The sequence below is a fragment of the Strix aluco genome, chromosome Z (genome assembly GCF_031877795.1).
Source record: "Strix aluco isolate bStrAlu1 chromosome Z, bStrAlu1.hap1, whole genome shotgun sequence".
Classification (NCBI taxonomy): Eukaryota; Metazoa; Chordata; class Aves; order Strigiformes; family Strigidae; genus Strix; species Strix aluco.
Window position 1 is genome coordinate 78,673,016 of NC_133971.1, and position 24,625 is coordinate 78,697,640.

The 24,625-nt window shown below is 40.3% G+C and overlaps 1 protein-coding gene across 2 annotated transcripts in view; it reads right to left on the reverse strand.

Moving 5' to 3' along the window:
- The window catches only part of PLCXD3 (phosphatidylinositol specific phospholipase C X domain containing 3), a 101,378-nt gene that overhangs the window by 2,232 nt on the left and 74,521 nt on the right, over nucleotides 1-24,625 (reverse strand). Inside the window, exon 3 of one of the 2 annotated variants that reach the window (XM_074813091.1) lies at nucleotides 17,273-17,409. In XM_074813091.1, the coding sequence (XP_074669192.1) occupies nucleotides 17,273-17,409 (137 nt within the window). Of the gene's footprint in view, nucleotides 1-11,114; nucleotides 17,410-24,625 lie in introns of those variants that run through there. The other variant, XM_074813093.1, reaches the window with a different exon arrangement.

The window sequence follows — 24,625 nt, forward strand, 5'->3', positions numbered from 1 at the left end:
TGTCAGAGAGACTCAATGAGTGTAAGAGAAGGTGAGTATGTGGAGGAGGGATTAGTATTGTGACTAGAGCTGGAAGTCTGGAAAGATGATAGCAAAGAGGATCATGTTCTGTATGACCAAGCCCATGAAGGAATTTTAATTGTTTTTGAACAAGATACTTAAATAAAAAAATTAGGGTTTTGGTATCACCCCATTAACTCAGCTTCATTTTTCTTATGAATGAGCGAGGTGAGATTCAGCTACACTGACAGGAATTTGGTTTTATTGTTTTGATGATTGTAAAGGTCTTGTGGAAGAATTAGAACAGTTGCAGAAAAGAAGAATCCATTGCCTAAAAAAAAATAATTATCCAGAGTGTGCACTAATTAGACACGATCCAGCTGATACCTCATAGCAGCTGTGCATAAAGACTTCCTGGTTCCGGAATCCTCGCAATCTAAGTAAAATGAAAGATGATGTGATCCAGAGGCAATTTTTAGGGTTACTAAATTAAATAAAGCAAAATAGTACCAAAACTATACACAATGGATTTATAGGACAGGTGAAGCGAGAGAACAGTGCTGTACAACAGGAAGCTTGCACTGAATTCCCTCCCAAGAGCAATCACAACTTAATACAAATATTGCCTCGTGTATATGTCTATGCATGTGAGTTTATTATAGCTAGGCTTACTGTTTTCTGCCAAACGCAAGGCAAGAATGCTGAAGAGGTGCTATTAAAATATTGATTTAATTTTTTAAATATCACTGGAAGCCTAATTGCACTATTCGCTTGAGAATTTACAAACATAAGCAATAACTGATTTTTTTCAAGTCCTCAGGGATAGCCATAAAAAGTAGATCTGTATTAATTAAGTCACAGCACAACCTTGTTATCTGCATTCAGGTGAATGATTTGCAGCCGCACCATCACCCCTTGTAACGGGAAGCAAACACTGCCATTTAATGTCTTAGTATTCAGTGCTAAGTCCAGGGCTAACATACACTGAGACAGTATGGATCAGTGTTGCAGTAAGAATTACTGTGTTTTATAATTCATAGCAATGTAACTTTTAGATCACAACATTACTTAATCAAGCAGCAGAGACTTACAAAACAGTCGTGCCACCCTTAACAGTAGCTGGCACTGGAAAAAGCAGCTGAGCAGTTGCAGAGCAACAGTTACAGACTTCAGGACAAAACAAGCATCTCTCATATTACATGTCTTTAGCTCCTTAAGGTAGGATTTTATAGGTTGCTAAACTGCTGTAAAGCACTCTTCTTGATTTAAATCTTGAATTGTTCGAAGTACCACACAAACACACTTAAGTGTTTGGCTGCTGACACTAAGGTAAATTGTCCCCCCAGCCTCACAGCTGCCCACATTGCATATTCATTGTTTGTTTTGCAACAGCCCATTTTCATCCGATTTGGTCCTTGAGCAACACTGTGAAAGGAATTATCACGGACTGATACAACAGAGATCCTCTAAATCCTATCAAACTTCACTGTATTTTGGGCAGAGAGGGCATGGGGAAGGGGGGGAGGACACTGTACTGAAAGTGGATGTTTTCTTGTCCCCTTTCCCAACAGAAAAAGTCCGTGCTAGACTTTTGGGTTTGAAAACAGAAGAACCAGTAGAGGTGCCTGGGGATAGCTTAGTTCACAATTAGCCACTGCAAAATTCCTGTAAAACCCCCAATACCACTGCAACATTCTTTGCATGGGACGTGCAGGTCAACCTGAGTGGCAGTATTTTGAATCCTTGATGATTCACAGGGGCCTGGATTTAGTGTGATTAAACATAAACAAGACATAAACATAGATAAGAGCCAGGCAATAACCTGGTACCTATGATGCTTTAGTAACTGCAACAGGACCACATGGATTTATAGTAACCAAAAACCAGACCCTTAAAGGCTGAGGTTTATCCAAGCCCCAGGTCTGGTCTAAAGAAAGAGGTCATTTCAGAGTCACATGTCTCTCCAGAATTTTCTGAAAATCATTCCTTCTTTCACCAATATGCAAATACACTCAGAATTGCACAGTTCATCACCTTCAAAGCAATAGAATTAGTGTAGCTTGCAGACAGTGTTTTAAAGAAAGTATTCTATCTGCCATCTGGACACACAGCTGCAACATAGAGGCACCTGGACATGTTAGGAAGCCATCCTGACATGCCCAGGAACTATCAGGGAGGTGTTACCCATACAGGAGAGCCAGCTGCATCTTTGAAGGCAAACTTTGAGATACAGCAAAGAAACAGAAGGCATCTAGTATAGAAATGCAATTACTGGGATCTCAAATAGCACAGCTTGGATACTACAGTCAGACAGACAAAGAGAATGCCATTGTTTAAGAAGAGTTTGAAGGTATAGAAACTGGCAGTCCTACTGTAGTTTAAAAGGGAATTCTTTGCAACATGATATAGTGGAGTTTACATTTCCCAGCGGATGGGAAGGCTCTTTCTGCTCACCCATGGGCAGCTAAGCACATGCCAGACCCCAAGACTCCTACCAGTGTAGGCAGTGTTTGCATACACCGGCTGTATGCAAAATCCACATAGAAGCTCTCATTCCCAAGGCCTTATGCTTTTGACAAGTGAATATAAAGAGCTAGCGAATTAGAGCTAATATCCTACCCTCACTTTGTAGAGGTATAAATGTCAGGCAAGCTCCAAGGTAGTGGAGCAAATAATCTGAGAGCAAGCAAAACAGAGCAAAACCTGGGCACATCCTCACACCAGAAACGCTGTAAGAGGCAAGCACAAGGCAATAGCATGTTAAAAGATGTCACCTGACCCCCAAACAGCTGTACGTATGCAAATACATATAACACAGCCAGGGAGAATCAACATAGGTTTTTACTCAGAGTGTAAAAAGGTTTTCTGTTTGGAAAGTCAAAGTGCTCTGAACCATCCACTACAAAGGTTTTGTATAGCAATTCGAGAAAAGATGCATGAGAAACAACAGGAGATAAATATGTTTTGTCTTCTCTTCTGAAGCTACTCATCCCCTTTATAATCACAAAAATAGTGACAGAAAGGTCCCCAAACTATTTAATTCCTTTCCATCTTGTCCAATTATTCGGGGAGTGTGGACTTGAGTCAAGATATTCTATTTACCATGTCTTTTGGTATTTAAATGGTCTATGCAACATAAAATTGCCCCAGGAGAAGAGAATGGAAGAGCTGCAGACCAGCAGGCAGATGGACCTGGTCCTGGGGAGCTGCCTGGGACTGGAGCCCAGGGCTCCCGCACCACCAAAATATCTGGCTAACCAGATAGAGATTAACAATTCTGTGTTGAAAAAATGTATGTTTCAGGAAACAAACTTCAAAAGGGAAAAAAGAACCAAAGTCAAACCCATAGGCAAGCCTGTAAAATATAAAAACACAGGGCAATTCCTCTTTGGAGGAAGCCACCTCTCTCCACTTTAAGTGCATACTCACAGGCAAGCACTCACACGTATGTATGTACGATGTTTACCAGGCAGAATCACTGTTTATTTTTTTGTAGAGGATAAAAATATATAGATTTACTGACCAATCTTTATAAACATAGTTTGCTCAGGTCTTCCACATGGCCTTTCAAAAAAATTGACAAAGTTCTTTTAAATCATAAATTCTCAATGCACCAAAATAACATTCAGATCATTAATGCTACAATATTTATCACTTGCTTTGAAGTAAGAGAGAACTTGTACAGACTCTCAAATAAATCCTATTTATATTTATTAACAAATTATTTCTGAGCATGCATTGGGTCCCACAAGACACACAAGGCCAAGGTACCACTGGTATTTTTCTCCCACAAAAGTTCCACTAAACCATTTTCTTTCACTCACCTGATCCTATTGATGCAGCAAAGACTGTAATAGGAGCTGCAGGACATTGGCATTAAACATCACTGCTTAACAGTATCATGGTTTTGTCCTGGTTTTGTCCGCAATGCCCAAGAAAGAGAAAAAGAAGAGCTCCTTGCAGCAGTAGCAAGACAAGTGTTTGGTTTGATATGAAAAGTGAGACATTCCAGTCCAATTCTCTATTCTTCTGCACAATGCTATGGGACTGAAAGTTACTACAAAATTGTCAGTGCAATTCTCCAAGCTATTTATTTAATTATTCTAGAAGGTCAAGAGCTTTTTCTGAATGTCTGGAAAAGGGCAAATTAAAGAAAAAAAAAAAAAAAAGGTAGCAGGAAGTTCACTGAATAAATTAGTAACATATATTCAAGTATTCACATCAGTAAGTTGGTCTTTTAAATTAAGCTCCTTTTGTACTCTAAAAGTTGTATTTATTTAAACCAAAATCTAATTTCACAAAGAGAACATGAGGGAGAAAGCTCCTCAGAGCTCTACTGTGTTAGACATTATGGTGACAGGGAAATTAACACACTTTACAGATATTTGTTAACTGCAGCCTTTGCACAACTGACACTTTCAAGGTAAAGACAGAGCAGTCCTGAAAGTTGAAAAGAAGCTTCATCAGAAATTGTTCATCTACATTTCTCTTTGTCAAGTCTTTTTAGCAAGGTCTAATTCAGGACTCAGGGTTTATTAAAAAGAAAGCAGAGGGAAGATGACAAACATTTGAGAACAGCAGCAGCCGTGTTTATTCCCTTCACCAGCAAACAGCCTCCTCTTGCACGGCTCCAGGAAGGGTGGGGTTGCATTTGCTTTCATCTGCTCCTATTTCTGGTTTTAAATTGCCAATTTGTCATCATCAGGCTAAATTGCAGCCAAATTTTATAAAACCAGAATGATGTTGTTGAACACTTAGAAAGCTGAGATGCTACCTGATGTGCTTTCCTCTGGACAGACTTATGGGGTATCCAAGGGCACCAGCTCTTAAAAAGTTATTGCAAATAAAACCTGAAGCCTAAATTTCTTGTATCTTAAGTGGTCCATAATAGTTGGCTGGGTGGTCCATGCTCCTCTTCTGCAGTAAATGCAAGGAGCCTTAGTCCTCACTAAAAAAGCAAGTATACTTCCAGTACTAGCTGGTGATGTATAACAGTCCGATCAATTTTCAATAGCTTTGAGATGCACCAGCTTTTCCCTGCTGCATTTAAAAGAGGAGGCAGCTAATTGCTCCAACCATTCTCTCGCTTTCAAGTTTGTTTTTGCTTTGTGCAAGCTAAAATCCCAGTGTTCAGACTATGTAGTTGGTGCTTACAGTGGTGCTGTCGGATTTTGCAAGCAGCTTTTTGAAAGAAGTTCCCCCTCCCTTCACCATTACATGCAGGTCAATTATGCACAGGTACAAAAAGGTTCAGCAAGTTTAGCTTGCACATTTAACTGTTCTAGTAAGGAGAATACAGATTACCTGATTTTCTTGTAGAGTACATTGTCTGCACAAACAGATGTACAGACTAATAATCCTCATATTACAAAAAAGCACCTGATCTGACCATATTAGAGCTTTAGCAATGCAGTAATTCAAGCAGACGACAAACTCATCTCTAAAAGGTTTGATTAATTGGAGCACTGCTATTTTGTGCAAGTCCATGAATTGTGGGTATGAGTACCTATTTGTATAACTATGGAGTTAGCCATCCCAAAGCATTCAATGCGGAAGCTTGCTTTTTATCTGGAAAAGTCTATTGCAGTCTTTATTTCATTGAACACAAAGCATGAAGACAGAATAGCTTGTTAGATTGAACTATGGAGACAAGGCATGCAGGTCAGTTTGATACTAGGTCTTGTGACAAGCTGTGACTACAGCTAATAAAGTACTCCTGGCTCTCCACTCTGCTGTAAATTGTAGGCGCAAATCTTTAGCCCACAACAATACTGGTACACAAACACGGGTTGGGTGAATAGCCAGGCAGTCTTATGAAAATCAGTACATACGAACGAAGGCAGAGCAGGATCTTTTTCTCCAAGACAGTGTTTTCAGCATCTGATAATCCTGTCTAACCAAGAGTAATAGGAAGGATTAATTATGGAAATCGATGAACCTGAATTATTCTGTGACCCTATAGTAACTAATCAGTGGGGTGCTCAAGGGTGAGCTATCCAAGCAGAGTTTACCTTCACATCCGTGTACATGAATTAACTTTTTTCCTATTCATCACTAGACAAGTGCTATCAGATTTTGATTTGTGTGAAAGATTATGCTATATTTACCTTCAAAAGTAACAATTTTTCTTTCTGTTATGAAACAGCTCTGAAGCACCTTCCCAGCCCCCAACTATTCACAGTTTAGGAACTTCCTGAGATTAATCCCCTGTCTGTGTATTTAGTAACCTGCAATAAACTTTTCATGAACTTGCCTAGTCTCCCTTTGGGTTGATGAAAATATTCAACCCCAGCATCCTGCAGCAAGGAGCTCCCTGGTGTAACTACACAACAGGTGAAACCCCCTCCTTTTGTTTACTCTGAACATGCCTCCACAAAGATTCAGTTGATGCCTCCTCCTGCTTGTGGACCACCAGTTGCAGCCCACCTTTTCCACTCATGGTTTCATAGCCATCTATCATACCTCTTCGTATCAGCCTCTTCACCATTCTGAAGAATCCTGAGCTAGTCTTTCCTGAGGTGGAAGTTAGCCACAACTTTCCTCATCCTTATTGCCCTTCTCTGAGTCTTTTTCAGATCTGTCATATGCTCCTTAAGACTGGCTAGCTAAACTGCACTCAGTACTCAAGATGCAGATGTGTTTAGATGAACACATAATGATGTGCTCTGGTTTGTTGCTGTTTCTTTCCTCATGATCCCTACTGTGATTTGCTTTTTTGATCACTAAAGCAAATTAATTTACAGTTTGTTTCAGTGGTGATGCTAACAGTCATTAGAGGATCGAAAGGTAGACAGATGACAAATACATGTTTCTCAATATCCTAGAGAACAGGCTACACCATTCACTGTCCATATTCACTGCAAATTGCATATTTAATTTCAGTTAAAATATAAAACCAGACACTTATTCTTGAAACAATCCAATGCCAATGGGATTATTGAAATGTATTGGCTCCTTGGGGAACTTGCAGTGACTATAGGAGCTACAACGCTTGAGCATGTAGAAGTACATCCAGTGTTCTTTTTTTCTGGCAACTTCTCACGTTTTCTGGTTTTTAATGCTGTAATTAGAGGAAGAGCAAAGGTGAATTTATGGGGTAGCAGATACATAACACGGTGGAAAAGGAGTTCACTCAGATTTTGGGTCAAGTGTTTTAATGACAATGGGCAAATCTTCCCATTACTGCAGGGAAATAAATGATTTGTTATCAAGAAAGCAGCCCTCAAAAACTTTTTGCAAGATCTTAGATGACTTGGGTCAGATCACTTCCAGGTTGACAAGTACAGCAGTATAGAAAGATGGAAGTGCTAAACCCTGGCTGCTGTCACTGCTTTCACCTGCAGTGCCCTGTCTAGAGGATAGATCCGCACAGGAGCAGGCCAGGCTTGGAAGCTCAGGCATAAGCAATTTGTTCAGGTATCACCCAGTAACATAATGCTCCATCCTCTTCGATTTGAATGCGAGCTGATAGATGGGTTTCACATTTTTTCTGAGTTACTAGAAGAGCAAAGCCAGAGGACTTAGACAATTGGCTAATAACAGCCTCTTGTACTCCAAGGTAAGATCTATTCTAGCTGTTTCATTCATGTGCCCACATATCTAAAATACAGCCCAGCTCATGCCCTCCAATTCTTTCTTGCAAATTTTACAAGCTTTAAGATGATTATGATTTTCAGAAATATGACAGCTACTTGGGAATGGAAGCAGTTTGGTCAGACAATAGTTTTGCTAATGAGGATGATGCTTCCTCACCTGTGCATATATCTGCATAGATTGCATGGCATTAATGAGCAAGGGCTCTGTGCATCATGTAAATCAAGCACAGGAGTTTTTTAAAGCTCTCTTCCTTTTAATCTGTATGCTGTGAGGGAGCAATGGCTCTCCCAAAGCCAAAGTCCTGTGACCTCCTATCTGCCTGCAGCTCATTGATCAGTCTTACTGTTTTGCTATTTCCATGGCTCAGTCTGGCTCAAATATGCTTATGTGATGGTGAAGGTGCTCATGTTTGTCTTTCAGGCCATATTGGCTGGGCTGAATCTGTGTGATCGACCAGGCAGGGTATTTACATCTGCATCTCCCAGCGAAACAAAACACCTGGAGTATTTACTGTTGCATTTCACAAAGCAGCAAACCTAGTCCTTTCCCATGCAATGCCTCCTAAGGCAATAATTCCCCTCTCAGGTGAACAAAGTCCCCCATGTTCTTCGATTTTCCCACTTTCTCACTGACTCTCCCCAAAATGAGTTTCTTTTTCCATAACACAGTCCCCCAGGACATCCCATTTAGAACTCCTTTAGAGCTTCTTCTGCAGTTTGTGCCACCCCCACTGTGTTCCTCTCTACCAGCACAAGAGTCAAATTCTCCCTCTCAACAAAGAGCTGCAGCTTCTATTCCAGCTGCCCTCATTTCTGAGCAGGCTTGTTAGCTATTAATGACTATATGAAAATTGGGTATCACTTCCACCATTTTAAAAGGAGAGATGGAAACTTTGTTGATCCATACTGATCCAAATTAAAGTTTACATTTACTATTTAGTACTGTAAAATAATTTCCACTTTGTTCACACTGAAACACAGACAAATGTAAAAAGCTGAAATGGGTGAGGTCCCCAGGTCTAAACATAGAGGAATAAAGTTTCCTGAAGTGACTGACTTTTTTGGCATATGGGATCTCTGCAGCAGAAATTAATAAACTTTCCTCTCTCAATTCAATAATTAGCTCTTTCAAAGCTGAAAAAAATTGACATAGAAGCTAGGAAGGCTTCCCTTTTCTGCACATCTATGAACAAAAAGTATATGCACACTTTTGGGGCCTTTTGGTCCTAAAAAACCAAGAGAATTTTATAATTATATATATATATATATATATATATAAAAAAATCCTACTTAAATCCTTAACTCTACATCAAACTTTTTTTCATTTAGTAAATGACTTCCCATAGCTTTGTTTTGATATAGATTTTCTTTGGGATCCAGCACGTTTAGCTCCATTTTCTTTATAACTCCTTTGTTATTAGCCATAGTGCTAACACTGATACATGTTAATTTGCTCTAATCATCTTCAGGACATAGTATGAAAAAAACTCAGAAAAAAAAAAATTAATAAATTAGAAATGCCTTTTGCCGTTTCCTCATAAAGTAAACTAAAAGAAGAAATAACAATCTACATGAATGTATGTTAAAACAGATACTTGTTTACCTATGTGTACAGCTTACTCTCCTGTTTAGCAAAGACATTCCAAATCTAATATGCTATTCCACTTAGTTGCTAAATCAGGTCTTAATGGTTATCTTCAAGGATTAACCTGTCTTTAGACAATGAAAAACTCTGATGAAAAAAGGGAAAGCAAGACTAAAATTCATTATATCTAAATCACTATTTTGTACTTGAAGATTTAAACCTGATTAAGACCAGTTATTTAAATTACTTTGATTTCAATCAACACATTTGCAATACAATTATTTTTTCCTCAGAAATGTCACAGTTGCTGGGAGAAAAAAGAAAAATAAAGGGATAATGCCAGGAATTGCAGCTAGGGCACTAAGGATCTAGAAACTGAGCCAATAATGTGGAAGTCCTGTGCCTATGCCCATAAACTGCCTATTTCCATAAAACCACTTTAAAATTGACCTTCCAAGAGAATAGTTGCATTTCATCTGAACTCTCTTATAAAATTAAAAACATATAAAACTTCTTTTTTTTCCCCCCTCCTCTCAAATCCAGTCATTTAATATACAATTATTTTCTGGAATCAGAACCATTTACTAAATACCTGTCTCACCTAGTGTTACACATATTTTCTTAAAGGCAACAGCAACTCAGCTAGTTGTGTCCTCACATATCATCAGACCACTATATTAAGAGTTAGGACAGAGGAAACCCATATTTGGAATAAAGTAGCTATTGAAATAGCAGGATAAAGTTGGCCTACTGATTCTTTTATTGGCGTATAGGAAAAAAAGAGAAGACAGAACAGAACCACTTTTGCAATGAGCAACCCATATGTTCCTGTTGGTAAGACAGTACCTGTGGGATAGGAAGAGGAGGGGAGTCATTTTAAGCAGCAGGCAAATTTAATTCATGGGTTTCTGCAGGGAGGCACTGACAGAGAGGCCTCCTTGGCATTGCTCATCTTCCATGGCATCTTCTTCTGCAACCCTGCCAGCCTGCACCTGGCTCCTTGGCTTCAAACTGGGCCAACTGAGAGGGCATGAAGAGTGTGGGAGCAGAGTACTCGGGCTGGTTTGCCTGTGACTCAGTAGGAGAGGTGAGCAAAACAGGTCTGTCCTGGAAAACACCACTTCAGGCCTTCTTAGGAAGAAAAAGTAATACAGACCTTAAAGTCCAAGCTGTTGTCATGTAGAAAGGCCTTAGCTTCTAACATGCTGCACTTCACCTTTGCAGGACGCTGCAAAGCCCAGCCTTGCTGGCCATGCTCCCTGGTGCAGAGCACTCTTGGTGGGGACTTGCCTGCATCCCACTCTGAGGAACAGGTCCCCAAACCCCACAGAAATCACCAGGGAGATGATGGAGGGAACTCACCTGGTGGCTGGCAGAGCGTGAGGCAGGTGTGAGGCAGTCTAGCCTGCTCCACCAGCACCTGCAGGCAAGCTGAGTTTGCATCAGTGGTGGGCGCTCCTCACCTTGTCTTCCTGAGCTGCTGGCAGCAATGCTGAGCAGGCCCAAGGGAGCAATGAGACAGACTAACATTTCAGAGGTCTAGTCCCTGCTTTCCATCTCCTTCCTTCTTACAAGATACCACCAATGGCAAAAGTGGCAGCATGGGCTCATGGAGGCTAGAGTTGGGTCATACGCTTTGGTGCTTGAGGCAAACTGGGGTTGGAAAGCCCTGCCAGGGAAAGGGGCAGCCAAGAGCCTGCTGTATCCCGAGCAGCACAAACACATCACAGTGCCCTGTGGTATTCAAGGGTCCCACAGTAACCATATGGAAACCATCCTCCTACTGCAACGCGCTCATGGGGCAGTCTACGTACGCCCCTAACATAATAGCACAGCCTGGGTCTAACATCTGACTCCACCCCATAATGCAAAACTGTGTTTAAGAAGCCTCCTACATGTAAAGTCTTGAATGCAGCAATGAAGCCATAAACCAATACAGGTACCAGAGCTTTATTAGATGTTTCACCAGATACAAAGAAACAGGATTTTATGTTACTCTTTTTTTACATTGAATACACACTCTTGTCATAAAAATTCACATTTGCTATACAGAACTGTAGGCATTTTTTACACAACATTAAAGTACCATTGAATAGATCCTAAAAAGAGAAGGTGCAGCTCTGTGAACCTTTGTGGGCACAACACACAGGGAGCTCCATGTCCTCAGTGTTACACAATCGTCCTTCCCACCAAAATGGAGAAGTCATTCAAATGCATTAATGCTCACTGGGAATAATAAGGCTTCTGTACAGAGACCCCGAACAGTGTCAGGAGGCAGTGTGGCAGTAACATCCTAATCATCACCTACATGATCCTAAAGCTACTGATGACTGAGGCAGTCAAAAACTTATCAACTGTCCTGGCCAGCCCAGATATTTCTTCTTTTCTTTTTAAAATTATAGTTTTAACCATGTATGTTTATTTTCAATCATAATAATTACACATTAACTCAGGATTCTACCTTAAGGATCCCAGCTTCACATCAAAACTGATTTCAGCTACTCAAGAAATCTCTCTTGATCAAATTGACTTTTGTAGGACCCAGAGCTGAGGGAAGAGATTAGTACATGTCATCTCACTGCAGAAAGAAAAAAAGCCTAAGTGTACCTCCATCTTAAGAGATACTCATTGGCATATCATCCAATCTGTTTTTAATTTGGAAGGAGAAATTTTATAACTGAATTCTCATCATCTAAGGTGAGGCTGGTCTAAGAGGACATGTGTGCATAACTTGGAGTGTGGAGATAAACCATCCCAGGACATCAGATGTAGGACATCTTTTAGCCCCATACTTAACATCTTATAAGAACTTGTGGATTGCTATGGTGCACTGAGGATGACAAACCTCTAACACTCACTTTGAGCAGTGTTGCTCACAGCTGGCAGTTAAAGGGATGTGTATGCAGAAGTTGAGATAAGGAGCACTGAGCAGAGGCAAAAGAGAAGAGTGGGAAGATGCTGCTTTTTAACTAGACAAAGATAATAGAAAAGTGTCTGAAATCAGACTTCTGCCTTCCCTCAAGCACTGTTTAGGTGGGTCTGACTGAAGCTGACTTCACACCAAATGTACTGAAGGGCAGGCACACTTTTCCTACTCCTGTCCAACTGGCGAGGCACGAGATGGACCCTCTATGTGTTCAGTACATGTTTCAGAATTACCCTTGGCATCAGCCAGAGCTATCTCAGACAGAAACCATGAAGGGAGAGCTAGACCTGGCTGGGGGAATGGTGGAGGGGTCATACCTGTGGGCAATGTAGAGATTCCTAACTAAAGCACTAGATCCTGTGAGACACTGGGAAATTATTATAGCTTTCTAAATTAAAGTTGCCACGGCTCCTGAAAGCAGAATGCTGTATGTGGGCTGGCCAGGCCAGGCTGCTCAGCCTCTGACATCTGTTATTTTTACATAAGGATTTTTGCAGTCCAGCCTGGACTGGAGCTGAGTTCAAAGGTCTTCTTGCGAATTTACAGCTACATTCCAGCATGTGACATGAGCAGTACTGCATAGCATCCAGGTACTTCCTCAAAGCCAGGCTATCACCACCCTTCTGTCATGATTGTATCCTAGAAGATGAATTTTAGGCCATTCAATTACATGATCACAATTCCTGCTAGCATCAGCAGGAGCTGTGTGTGCACAGAAGTGATTTGATCTGTATCACATTGGAAAACATGTCTTTGCCACCTTGAACCATCAAGGTAGTGAATCAGACAAACATCCTATTCTTTATTTACCAATATGTAAGTGAGCTCCAAGTAACTTCAAGTTTAACTCCTTAGTGCCGAAAAGTGAGGGAGTCAGCCCTATGGACAGTCCTCAGTAATGTTTGAAATCAGAACTGATAATTATGGGATTTAGAGAGTATTATGTGAATGTATTAAGGCAGGTTACACAACTGCCCTTTTCCTTTAGGATTAATTGTAATTTCCTCATACATTGTAGACAATCCATACTCCCATACACACACACCTACAAAACAGCAGCACAGTAAAAAATAAATAGATCACTGAACTCCAACATACTTCTAATCAATACATTACACATACTATACAGCATATTTTAACCTCATCATTGGGTAAACATACACAATTCACAACAATGTTGACTGCACATAACACAGAAGCTACCACTGACATATGGCAAATACATCATATACACTATTAGCTTTTACTTCACTGAAAAGTTTAGAAGTTTAGAATGGTGTTAACTGAACTCCTGAAATCACCAAATAGCCTACTCAGTTGCTAATACCTAGTGCTCCATATACTATATTCAGGATAAACAGCACTGGAGCTGTGTTTTCAGGACACTCCATTTTTTTGATATTGTGGAGTTAAGCTCCACGATTTTAAATTTCCATCGCAACACAGCATATACTTACTACACATTGACTATCTGCTCCCTCTCATCCCAGGATAAAGGTTTGGTAACTACTTTGAAGTTAGTAGAAATGGTCTAGATTTGTATCAGTATGACAGAAAGCCCAGCATACAGGATCATACATTCTCTCTCATGCACGTATGCATATATATACACACAAATGTCATGTTTAAAAGAATGGCTTGAAATGGCAGGACCTACAGAACCACTGAAGTAATCAACAGCAAAGGAATGCAAATAACCCACTGATTTTAAAACTAGGCTCCTGTGGTGTGATTCTGATCCTACCACCCTCTATACAAGGCAGGTATCAGACCCAGGGACCAGCTGCTTATTTGGTCCAAATCACTGCAGGTTGGATCAGTACCAAAGAAAGATAACTCAGCTTGTGTAAACTGGAAAGTGGAGCCAAGTAGGTTTACACCAGCTGAGACACTGCATGTATTGTGCAGCGCAGTTGCATTTTTTCAAATACGACTGAAAAGAAAGGATCAAGTAACCATGTGAAAATGTCAGAAAACAATACTACTTGATGTGTATACAATGAACACACCAAGGGGGAAAATGAGCACAGGAAGAAAAGAAATGTTTTGATGGAGAATGACATGACAATTTGTGTAAATAGATGCTTATGAAGATCATTAGTGTAGACAGGTATTTTTCTTCTGATGTTATCTCATTTCCCATGCAAGATTCCTCATAATACATGTGCAGAAACCTCCCAAATAAATCAGGTCAGAACAACTTATCTGACCCAACCCTGCAACCACATTTCTGGTTGAAATCAGAGTTTTAGCTGCATATGGATGACAAAGCTGGGCTCCTGAATGGTCCAATTGTGCTGCATAGTGCCTTCTGGCTTGTTCTTTTCTGGCAAGATCTGCCAAACAGTATCAACAAGAAGTGCATCCCCATCAGGACTTAAGAGTTTTGGGGCCTTGCAGATGAAATCCCCAGAAAAGCATGGGTAGTATGGCCCCCCCCACACTTTTTTATTTTAGTAATTAAGGCAAGTTTATCTGTCCCTAACATAAAGTGCTGTGCTTCTCCAACAGAAAGGAGATTGACAGCTAAATAACATAATTTTTCTGACCAAAATTTAACATTCTGCTAAGATTTTTTTCTCCTATTAATGGAGAAACTATATGATTTATCTATTATCCTTCTTGTCAGAGGGTTTTTTTTCTTTGCTTTTATTTTCCAGTACCCAAATGACAATTAGAATAAAACTGACGCTAAGCGAACATTTCATAACAATGCTAACAAGCTCAAGATAGCACTATATTTATTCATAAATACAGGCACACACACACACTTTTCTTAAATACAGCAGAACATTTGCTTTGAGTACACTTCTGTGTAAGCTAAAGGCTTGGTGTGCCTGGTGTGTGTTTGAGCAGGGGTCCCAGGAGGAACTCAGTGGTGTTGATGCTCTCAGATTCAACAGAATTTCAATCAAAATCCAAAAAAAAGAAACCTATTTTTTTCTCCACCCAAGGATTCAGATTACTTTACTATATTAAAAGGATAGGTTAACTCTTTTGACTATACTTAAGCAGCTGAAAGATGACAGGAAGAGTCTGGAAGCAAACAAATCCAGCCAAACAGAAAAATGAAAAGAGCATTTCACACCACATCAGCAATAAATAAGCAAACATTTCCATGCTTCTATGTGGGACATCCACATAGGGTGAGTTCAAAACCAGCATACGCTTATGTTTCATTTTATGTGTTCATTACAGTAATTTTGCTTGGAGAGCTTGTGGAAAATGGAAACAAAATGCATCAACCCACCTCGTATCTTGCTTAGTTGTGGGTGAAAGCACTAGAGTAAACCTTGTTCAATGCAAAGATGGGCTGTGACTCTTGGTAAATTTTTGAGGCTGTTTGGGTGAAGTTTTAATGCTGTAAAAAACCTAACTGGCTTAGATCATAGATTTCACTGGGGATGAATCTTGCAGTCCTAACCTATATAGAAAAAATTGCTACTGAAGGAGGCATCATAAATTTTTTCAACCAAATTTATAATTATCCTGTCCAAAAACCTGAATATCATTATCCAAGTGTGCATGGATGTCTTTGTGTCATATACATACACTTAAATGTGTCATTATACTATGCACACACTTAAATGTTTCTTTACAGTACACACACACACACACACTTTTTCCAAGGCACCCTCTCAGTACAAAATAGCAGCAAGTGTTCATTTTATTCCACTTCTTCCCAAACTAAAAAAACCCCACAAAACCACTACAATCCCCCGTAACCCACCTGTTTTGTAAGACCATTTTTGTTTTTCTAAACTCTGATGGTAGATGGTACTCCTTATCATCTGACAGAAAATAGCAAAGAACCGTATGATGCCATTGTCTTTTCTCACACAACCAGAAGTTCTAGTAATATCAATGGAAATTTGACCTTAGTCTTATCCCATAAAGCCCTGCAATATTTCAAAGAGTATTTTCCTTGTAAGACATTGTAGCATCTATTGTTTTGCACAAATGAAATGTTTTGCTTTACAAAGTTGTATGCCTGTGCATTGATGGGTCCAGGAGATATGATTGATTGCATTGTATCCAGTTAGGTGTCATACAGTGGCAATGCTCTCATTTTATAAATCACTAAGTTTTCCATACATTTGAATTTTATGTATGTTTCATTAAAAGTAGGATGATCAGCGCCTTTGCTGCTAGAACAGTGCCATTCAGTAGAATTCTAACCTTGTGTTATGCAGTATAATATCCCACAAACAATTTAAGGACTACAGAGTATTGTTATTTGCTAGAAATTGATCTTACACCCTGTAATACAGGAATTTTTCACTGATGAAACTGGCACTGATTTTATGGTAATCAGCAGAGAAGTTCATAGCTGCCTTAAAGAGAAGCTTAAACTGTCCCTATTTTTTTAAGTGCAGTTTTAGTCACATAAGGTTAATCCTAGGAGGAAGTGGTTCTCCAAGCTGGCCTAATTTTGTCTCTGCTAAAACCAGGGAAAAAACGCACTGGCAGCTCCTAGTACAGGGTGAGGCCAGCATCACATATCTGCTGACTTGACCTGGGGCAGAGACATTGGAAAAGCCCATTTTGAGAATGAAAAGCAAGCAGGATTTAATCTGTGCTCTGTGCAAGCTATGTAATACATCATGTTTACAGTTCACTGATTATGCGCGTGTTAGAGGCATGACTTTGGATTCACTTCACAAAGGCATTTAAACCTGTAGCTCACTGATAAGTACTATCAGTTAAACCACCTAACAGATGAAGCATAGCAGCTTAAAATTTTTGGGCTAGATATACTGTCCTCTTTCGGTGTAACACACCGTCAGGGAATCCTGCCATGGGCAGGCAGAGGGCAATATACATCCCATTGTGCTGAAAGCAGAAGATTTCTTGGCACTCTTCATAACCATAGAAGACACATGAATCACATATGATATGTCATGGAAAACATGTAAATGGCCTTCTTTTATCAAACACTGTAAACATGTTTAGTTTTCCTTTTCACATGAAACACAAATGTAAAAAATGATCATAAATGATTAAAACATTTCCCCTACACCCACCCACTAAAGCCCTAAACACCTCAGCGTTTATAAGAACATTACTGTTTTACAAGATAATTCTTTTAAAATGCAATCTTTCTTTTTAAATTCTAAATAATGCAACAACATACATTACAGTACTATCAAGTAGTGTCATCTTCACCTTCATCCAGGGCATAGTTGAGCTTTATGACTGTGCTGATAAATTCACCAAGTTCTACAAAATCTGCAGTGATAATATTCACACCACTTTCTCCTGGTTTCTGAGTTCGGACCCACTGCATCATTGCAGGAAGAGCTCTAAGGAGAAAACACAACAATAATTACTCGTAAAGCAGTGAGACAAATGCATCGAGGCAGGATTTACCTACAGCGACTCCCATTGATCTTACTTGGTTTCTAAGGGAACCATGTGAGAAAGGACAAAGGTTACTGCTCAGGCTTTTTGAAAACGCTTCTTTTTATAATTTTGATTCTCTGTGAAAATACGTTGATTGCATTTCAACTTCTCAGTGGAAAAGAATAGAAAGAAGATCATACAGGCTCACAGTAATTATTGATCTTGCCTATGACCCAGGGCATGGACTAGATAACTAGATAACTTTTTTATATCATCTGGCCATATGACTCCATGGGAATTGTTTATGGTAAAAGAATTAACAGAGAACTTGTGCCATTTGCAAAGCATGTTGTACACATTCAAGAAAATACTGAAAATAGTATTTTGGGGGACACTGGAGCAACTATGATTACTGCAGTATAAGTACAGCATATACTGAATACCCTTTTTTTCCCATATTAATATCCTAGCCATGAATTATATTTAATCATAAACCAGTGGTTAGTAACTGAAACAGAAGGTACCACAGCCATATCGACTCTTTTCCAAGATGGCATATTTTTTTCATATCAGACCCTTAGCACAGGAATACTGGGGTGTAAAAGATATCTGCCTGTGTTTGTGAGCATAAAGAAATTTTTCTGACACCATGAAAATATAAGCTAACAATCACAAGAAATATCTATGGGAAAGTAAAGGGGTCCCCAGTCCAGCTGAGTAAGTCAAGCAGCAAGATCCAGTTTCCAGAAGGCAGAATTTAACAGAGTTCCAAAAAAATAAGGTACAGATTTTTCAGAGAAAGGGTATTTTTCAGAGAAATGGTAATTGACCATTGGTACAAACTCCCCAATGACTGTGACAAACTCTGCACTTGGGAGTCTTTAAATCAAGCCTGGATGTCATTCCAAAAATACACTCTCGGTCAACATCAAGCTGCTGAGTTAAATAAAAAAGAACCCAAGGACTGGGCAGGGCCACAGTCAGTTTAGGTGAACATTGTGAACACTGCTATTGCTCTAAAATCTATAAATCTGTGATTGCCCCTCAGCCAGCAGGTTGTACAGCCTTTTTCACAGAGGCAAGGTACATGTAAAATGTTGGTCTGGCAGTAATTTAAATCAAGCTGAACATGCTGAACCTAAATCTGCTCTCAAAAGCTTTAGGAAAACAGATGTGAAGAAAACAGAACTATTAGCAGACACAGATTGTACTTGTTGGTGGCCACCAGAATTAGTCATTTTTAAAAACAATTTAGTACAGAAAAAAAACCAGTTATAATTAGCCCCCTCTATGATTTTACAGGAGAATGCACAACACTAAGTTTTTGCTTCAGCAATATGTGCTTAAATCCACTGTAAGATCCACATTTAAGCCCAGCAGCACATTTTATTTCACTCGTTGATTCAGTATGACTGAATCACATGAATGTATGCACACCAGCTCATAAAACTGAGCTTAAGAATTCTGCTATATAAGAATCCAGCCAGCTTTAGATTTAAGTTTATGTAATCCTGAAAAGCTGCACTCTGTGGATCTGTAACAACAGGCACAGGTCAGGTGTTAAATATCCAGCAATACCTGGAATGTTTGAAAAGATCTGTGAGCAACCAGAACCAGGACAGATCTCAGCAGAACAGCATGGACCACCAAGGTGATAAAAGGCAGCTCAGAGAAGTTGAAAACTCCACTGCATCTTCACATGCAAGAGATACTGCTGAACACTGGACAAAGACATAAGGCTGAACTTCTAAGATAGCAGTATGTTCCCTTTGTCTTTAATATTATCCTATTTAAGCTCAAAGAGTTTCAGGTTTGAAGGTGAACTGATTGATTGTAGGCAGGCACAGATTTTTTCTTCCTTCCTTCTGCATAAGTTGATACCCTTGATATTTTACTCCCCCTTGAGGCATAATTAACTTCTTTTGGTGTCCTTTACTTTTTCTGAAGCTGGTTCTGATGTAATTCTGTCTTCAGACCATAGAGTTTGCTGTCTATGCACTTAGCCATATATACTGAAACACTGTTTTCTTTTTCCTACTGTGTTCTTATTAAGCCAGCCTTTAACAGACAGTCATGTCTCCTATTGATCAGTGCTCTATCTTAAACTCAGTTTGCCCTGCCATTTCATCTCCAGTTAGGCTTCATAGTTAAATGGTTATTTACATTTTACTCTTATTTCACACAGGACACAGTTACATGACCCTTTGTTCATACACAAATTGTTAAAGTCACAGAAATCTTTTGCTCATGAAACTAGAGAGCAGTTAAAGGTAAGTCAAGAAGTGAATCAGATCATCCAACAAAAAGCTTATTTGCATAGCAAAGCCAAAGAACATAATCCTGTAAAAAAACCACAAGCCTGAACAAAAGATTCCACTGACTTTAAAGATTTGATCTAGGCTATGCAACTCTGCTTATCATAGAAAATCATAGAAAAAAACCATACAGATCACCTTCCTCTGATAGTCCCATCTTGAAAGTGCATTACATCAATGACTGTAAGAAACCACATGTTGCTCAGTTTCAGTACAAATCTCTCACATGCTCACAATAATTATTAGAATAAGCCTGCTTTAACATTCCTCAGGGTGCCTTTCTGATAGCAGCACAAACCTTGTTCACCCTTCCTTGTAATTTCGTCTCTGCATGCCTCAAACTAGTAATTGTTCTCATTAAGGGTTTTAGTCAGAGGAACAAACCATGCTGTGTGGCAGCCACCTACATGATTGTGCTCACAGAAACCCAGTACGTACCATGCTCTTCGTAGATATTCTTGCAATGTTGATAAGAAATTATTTTGCTCATGAGCGTATGCAAGTCTCTCAGCCTGCAAACCCTGATAACATCACTGCCTCTGTGTTAGGCAGGTCCTGGCTCTCCTGTGGAGGATATGGATGTCCATGTTTAAGGGTCTCACTGGAGCTCTGGCACCAATGGTTCAGATCCCAACTCTGCAAGCGTAGTAATCTCTGCTGTTATCCCACTAACTACATAGGTGTAGTCATACTGTAACTACATCCACAACTCCATTGTGCTAGTGTAATGATTTTTCCTAAAAAAACAGTGTCATGCTGGTAATAATGACAGCAATGGCACTATTGAAACTGCATGCAGGACAGGCTCTAGCTCTTCTGAGGGCAACCTCAAGTCTTTCAGCCCTCCTGTGCCTCAGCTGTCCCTGCTGTAAATGATGCAGTGAAAGCTGGATGAGTTGATCAGGAGTCCTACTGGCCTCAGAGATGTGTTGTGAGGTTTCAGTGCTGTTAAGTAAATGTTCTGAAGGGCATAAAAGATGAAAAGTTTTGTATTAACATACTACAAACTAAGAGACAGGCTGGAAAAGCTGACAGATGAAGAATACTTGCAGCCCTTAAACTTACTGAGTCAGCTGCATCCCGCAGATGTGCAGTCCAGCCCTTGCAGCCACAATCCCAGTTCTTGGAAGGAATCACTTCTAATTCCTAAGGGTTGCAAAAGCTACCGTGTAATGCTGAGCCACACTCACAGAAAGGTGCTGCTTGCCTTAGCCTAGAGCCAGGGAAGAGAGAGGTCTGCTTGTCAGCAAAACCTGTGTGGGGAGAAAGAGTTGAGTCTCCTCCTCTTGCCCCACTACCTGGGGTACTGTTTTCATCCTGCTGCAGCTCCACCGATTTGGGCCGGGGCTGGCTGGATCTGACCCTGGCAGGCCAGTGCAGCACTGCCCCACAAACAGTATCTGAAGTCAACTCCCTTTTCCACATCCCCGGCACAAGGGGAGGGCATGAACAGGGCAAGGAGGGGAAAGCCACAGGAGCAGTGGCGGGAAAGGAGGGGAATGGCACATTACCTGGGTTTGACTATGGATTGAGATCAGTAATCTTGGTGACAAATTTTCTGTCCTGAAGGAATACATAGAATAATATATCATTTATTTGCACTGACTGGGAACTAGGAGGTACCAGACTGCTGCCCCTCACTCCCAGGAGGGTGAGAGAGCAGGAGGATGACAGTGATGTGAATGGATGCAGATGTGGAAGGACCTTGTGGGAAGGGCTGTGGACCAGTCCCAGCCCACCACTGCTGCACCTCAGCACTAGCAGCCAGATCCACCCTGCCACCCACACTGCCCAGCAGCCTACTGCAGGGGCTCTCAGACCTGCCAAAAAGTCTGCATGAGAAGGGGGAGAGCAGAGAAGATCCGGGCAGCAGGGACCTACCTATGCTGGACTATGCAGTTTCATGCAGAGATATTTAATTTTTTCTGAAACCAAAGCTTTTATCTCTAAGTGGCACATCACTAAGTCAGTCAGAGTTACGAATCATTTGCGTATGGCTTGGATACCAGGATGGCTTACATCATGCATGCAGACATGCCCTAAATCACCGTTTCCAGCCCTTTTTTTTGTTGAGGAGCCATGCACTTGCTACAGAGATTTTAATTTACAACTCAGTAAAATCTCGGCTCAGCTTTGACAGTTATTTTATTACATCTATCTTCCCTGTTCTGTTTGCTTGCTCATATAAACAGAAATGTGTGCAGATTTCTTTTTAAGTTTTTCACTTCTTTCAGGAACCATTTTCTGATGCACTAAAGAACTCAGCTGAGAAATGCTGTCCTGAACTACAAAACAGGCATAGCCCTTTTCAAAGTTATTGAATATTCAAGAACTTTTTTTTTTTTAACCTATCAAAGATCTCAAGTGGACTCCAACGGTATTGAATTTTGTTTAAAAAATAATAAACATTCAAATAGCTTCAGTTCAAGCAGCAAAACTGTGAGTCCCAGAAAGAAAATATGACCTAACTAATTACATTAAAATTTGCTTTAAAAAATTTGCTCTTAGGCTATTTTAGTTCAGAAAGAGGGGTGGTGGTTTTTTTTTTTAATGCCTGAGTCATCAAATCCTGACAATGTGACAGAAGACTAACGACAGCAGTGCTCTAAGAGAGGACCTCCCATGGCGAAACAGCCGTTCCTCTCTGCAGAGCTTTCAAGGGAGAGGAGGAGGAAAAGCAACTTTGTAAACACAAAATAAAAGGCCTGTTCACTGTTTAATGAGACTGATCACTAAAGGCAGAGAACAGGTTTTCTTCTGGAGTGCAGGGAGTCAGTACAACCTAATCCAGAGTGAGAAACTGGTCTCATTTACAAAGTGCGATGCTGCCTAGCATTAAGCTCCCATTGTCAGTAACATGAGCAAGAACTGAAGCAGGTCCACTTGCTCAGGGCAAAGTGACATGTGGCATTTCTTCCCTCTCTGGCAAAGCACACACCCTGGCTCCCTGCAGCCTTATACAACTAGGTGTTATTGTTCAAGAAAAACAGCAGGAGGATGTACTCACAGAAGCCTGAGTCTAAATCCCTATACTCTTTAACTTTTCTCCCCTCCATCCAATTTTACCCATGTCTGAAAGAACACTGATTAATTCTGGAGCAGTAATTCAGCACATGCTGACTTTGGCTTTTCAAGGATGCTGAGAATTCATAGCTCCAGTGGGAGCTGTGGATGGCTCATGTGTCACTGAATCATAAAAATCAGGACTGGAAAAAACCTTGAAAAGTCATTCAAGTTCATCCAGCCCATCCTGGGCAGGATCAACTAACAAAGATCAACGATACAAACCAATCCTGGCAAATGTTCAATTTAATCAGTACTTACAAGTCCCCAGTGGTGGACATTTCACAACCTTCCTCTGTATTCAGAGCATCCCTATGTAAATAACCTTATACATCCTCATTACCTTCAACTGGATTACCCACAAATAGATGCCACAAATAATGGCATTATGGTGTGCTGCTCAAGAGTGTTCACTGTGTCCTCACTCTGCTCCCACTAAAGATTTACTGTTCATCAGTAAATAAGCTTCCCTGCAGAACATGAACCTTAGGTACCATTCCACAGTACATCATTCTACCATAATTTTCTCTGTGGCAAAACTAGTTTAAAAGGTCCTCTTCTTTTACATGCCAACTGCTTGTTTCTGCTCCCTGATCAAAATTTACTATTGTCTCAGTTGTGCTAATAGACCTGTAGGAACAAAATAAAAACCAGCCCACAGAAATGGTCTGGATTAACAGAAACAAATCAACCATTTTTGCTCTCCCTCTGTCCCAAATGGCCCCATTCATTGATGAGATTGGATCTGTAACGAGACCTCCCAAATTGTTGAACTGACAAATCCAAGGAACAAATGAACTGAAGCACAGAGATTTACATGAGCTCAGCATGAACAGGCTGGGAAGGAACTCTTTAGATTCACTTCCTTACTCCTCAGATCCTCTCTAGTAGTGTGGCCATAAAATCGGCACTACCAAGACCAGACTGACTAGAACCAGAAAATTTGGGTAATGCTGGGTGAAATTTTACTATTAATAGTCTCCAAGGCACACAGGTAGGAATTCCTTTCCCTGGATCCTGAATGGATGTTACACTGCCCACGAGCTGTCATGTTGCAAGAAGTACCTACGTTAATGTCCAACAGCCCTGAATTTATTCTTCTGAAATGCTTATCTATAAATCTATCATTCAGTCCTACTGCTTTATGCAGTTTGGAAACACATCTAATCAGATAACACAGACTGCTGTGCTGGGGTCAGATGAATATTTCAATGTAGTTGATCATAGCACTGTACTCTGCACAGTTAGCAGGGGCCAGATGTCCTCACTCTCCTATTGAACTGTTGTTGACTTTCTGGGTTTCATTTTTAAGGGGGGGGGCAGAAACGAGCTCAGAAGGGCATTTCCTGCCCTCCCTTCAAAGAACATTTCAGCTGAATTTATTGAACCTACACTTCTACGCTTGTGCAAAAATGCAATGGGATATTTAATAGCAAACGGTGGTTCTGGAGGTGATTAATAGGAAAAACATCCTATTTTTCCCTATTTCTGTGATTTTAGCCATTGCACCTAAGGTTTTAACTAATAGTATTAGGTATGTGGACAGCTGAGAAAGGACTTAGTGGAGCCTGTAGTATAAAAGATCTCATTAATGAGACAACCCTAGTATTTTGGTTAGCCTCTTGGACAATGTAGTGGGGAACTGAAGTGGCCAATGCCAGAGCTAAAAGCTTGAACTGCTACCACACAAAGTGAGGCATTTGGCTTTTACATCATGACTGAAGAAGGTCTTGTAACAGATATAGTTAAGCGAGTATGGACAAACACATGATAGTCCATGCATTACCAGGAAAACTAC